The 2099-nt window shown below is 31.9% G+C and overlaps 1 protein-coding gene across 1 annotated transcript; it reads right to left on the bottom strand.

Annotated features, from left to right (window-relative positions):
- Positions 1–576: 576 nt before the first annotated feature.
- On the bottom strand, positions 577–1547 carry LOC106125608 (uncharacterized). The gene has a single exon (XM_013322882.1). The coding sequence runs from the start codon at positions 1416–1418 to the stop codon at positions 867–869; it is 552 nt and encodes a 183-aa protein (XP_013178336.1). The 5' UTR covers positions 1419–1547; the 3' UTR covers positions 577–866.
- Between the last annotated feature and the right edge of the window lie 552 nt (positions 1548–2099).

Raw genomic sequence — 2099 nt, 5'->3', positions numbered from 1 at the left:
ATAGGGCTATAGGTTTTACCTTGCTGTTCTCCTTTGTTATTACTAACAAAGGAAATTAATCTTTATGTACAAACAATAGAGTTTATATTAGAGTGAATTTGTAGTACTTAATAGCGATTAGACATGAGAAAGGGATAGTTGTGTAGGGGAAAATTATAAAGGCATCTTTTTATGGTAAATTAGACAAATTGGTGCTTAAATAATGGACATTGGGATTTAGAATTTACAATTATTTGAATATTAAGCTTCTGTATTAAACAAGGTTTATTATAATTAGTTTAATTTGTTACTTAAGTAACATAGATTCGAACACGTTCAGTGCCGACTTGCTCGAAGAGTTGCACATCTAAGTGGCATTCAACGTGTTGATTACTTTAAGCTTACGATTCTTTTTAACTTCAGGAGATATGATGATCTGCTTTCGCCGAAGATGTATAGTCTGTGCCTTATTTACAAAATGGAGTAGTGAATGATGAAGTTCTATTAAAAATATAAGAAAGGATATTTGAATAAAAGGAAACGCCATCACTTTTAAGGTAAAAATATATTTTTACTTTTTAAAAAGAAGTTTTTATGTCACGTCCAACGGAAACAGCAAATAAGCTCTATGTTGGCCTTCTGGCTGTATCTTCCACACCAATTTTCAGCTAAATCGGTTCAGCCGTTCTTAATTTAAAAATAATAAACTAAACTACGTTCTTTTTATACATTCAGATTTTTTATTCATTAAAAACAACACTATTTACCGTTAATTTCTGAGGCTAATGTATAAAAATATCGTTATCCCTGTCATCTTTGACAAAACAGAGATAAAAATATTCTAAATGGGGATATTGGTCTCAGAAAACCACGGTTAGGAAAGCATTTTATGTAGAAGTTTGCATATCAGGTGTATGCTTTTGTTCCACATCTACAAAGTACGTTTGTAGGTCTGTCAGTTCCACATTTTCTATTAACGATGCATCGTTATTAGAAATATTTAAAGTAGAATTTTTACGATCACTACTCAATTCTTGGAGTTGATGTCGTGTTATAATCTTTGTTATTTCAAATTTAATAAGTGCTTGGTTACGCATAGACAGTCTCTTAACTGTGTTGGCATAACCCAGAAACTCCATATCTATTCTGTCACACGGCACTTCTACAGTTGTCTCTGGTGCGTTTCTTTCAGCGTTTATTTCAGTGTTTATATTTGTCATAATATTGTCTATAGTATCCCCGCTTTCGTGTCTTCGCCTTTTTACTGTACGTTTTTTAATCTTTGCCATTTCTGGTTCAGGACTTTGGACATTTTGAGTCTCGTCCTGTTCATTTTCATTATCTGTGTTATCATTAATTTCCGAATCTGTAGAATCAACGGAAAGATTCGATGAAGTGTCAATTGGTCTCAATTTTATATAAGGTTCTATGAATGACATTTCGTTTCCCCACACCCAATTAGTTAGGTTACCTGTACCTTTATTACCAGTCTGACGACAAAGTATATGTTTTCTATATGTATCTCGTAGATTTTTCCATTTTATCTTCAACGTGCGTACTGAAACAAGCAACAGTGATTACTGGGGCTTAAATATGACAAAAAGATTTATTCTTTGCAAAGATATCGTTTGAAACATACCAAAAATATTTTAATATTAATTTTGACAGATAATACAATTAAAATATGTTAACTATAAAAAATCTGTCTCCATATTTTATTATAATCAAGGTCATCATAACTCGTTGATTCACGTAAGTGAGAATTCTACGTCTATTACTATATATAATTTAACATATTAAAATTATAAAAACATAACCTAAAAATATACTACAATTAACGAGAATCTTATACAATTCCAAATCAATAAAATAGCCCAGGCAGTCTACTGGCACACACACGCGTACGCAACATACCCACACAGAAACACATACGCGCCATTCAAAACAATCCAGTCATTCCTATAGCGTTCGTTCCGATAGTTGTGAATAGGCCTCAGCCCGATAAAACATAAAATATTAAAGAAACTGTTACTTACCATCCATTCCCATCTTTTCTTTTATTTTTTTCCAAGCCATTTCTTTTTTGTATGCATTTTTATAATCTGAATGTCCAACTGCGT

The sequence above is a fragment of the Papilio xuthus genome, unplaced genomic scaffold, assembly GCF_000836235.2.
Source record: "Papilio xuthus unplaced genomic scaffold, Pxut_1.1 DF825858.1, whole genome shotgun sequence".
NCBI classification, from domain to species: Eukaryota; Metazoa; Arthropoda; class Insecta; order Lepidoptera; family Papilionidae; genus Papilio; species Papilio xuthus.
This window is presented reverse-complemented; position numbering and strand designations above follow the sequence as displayed.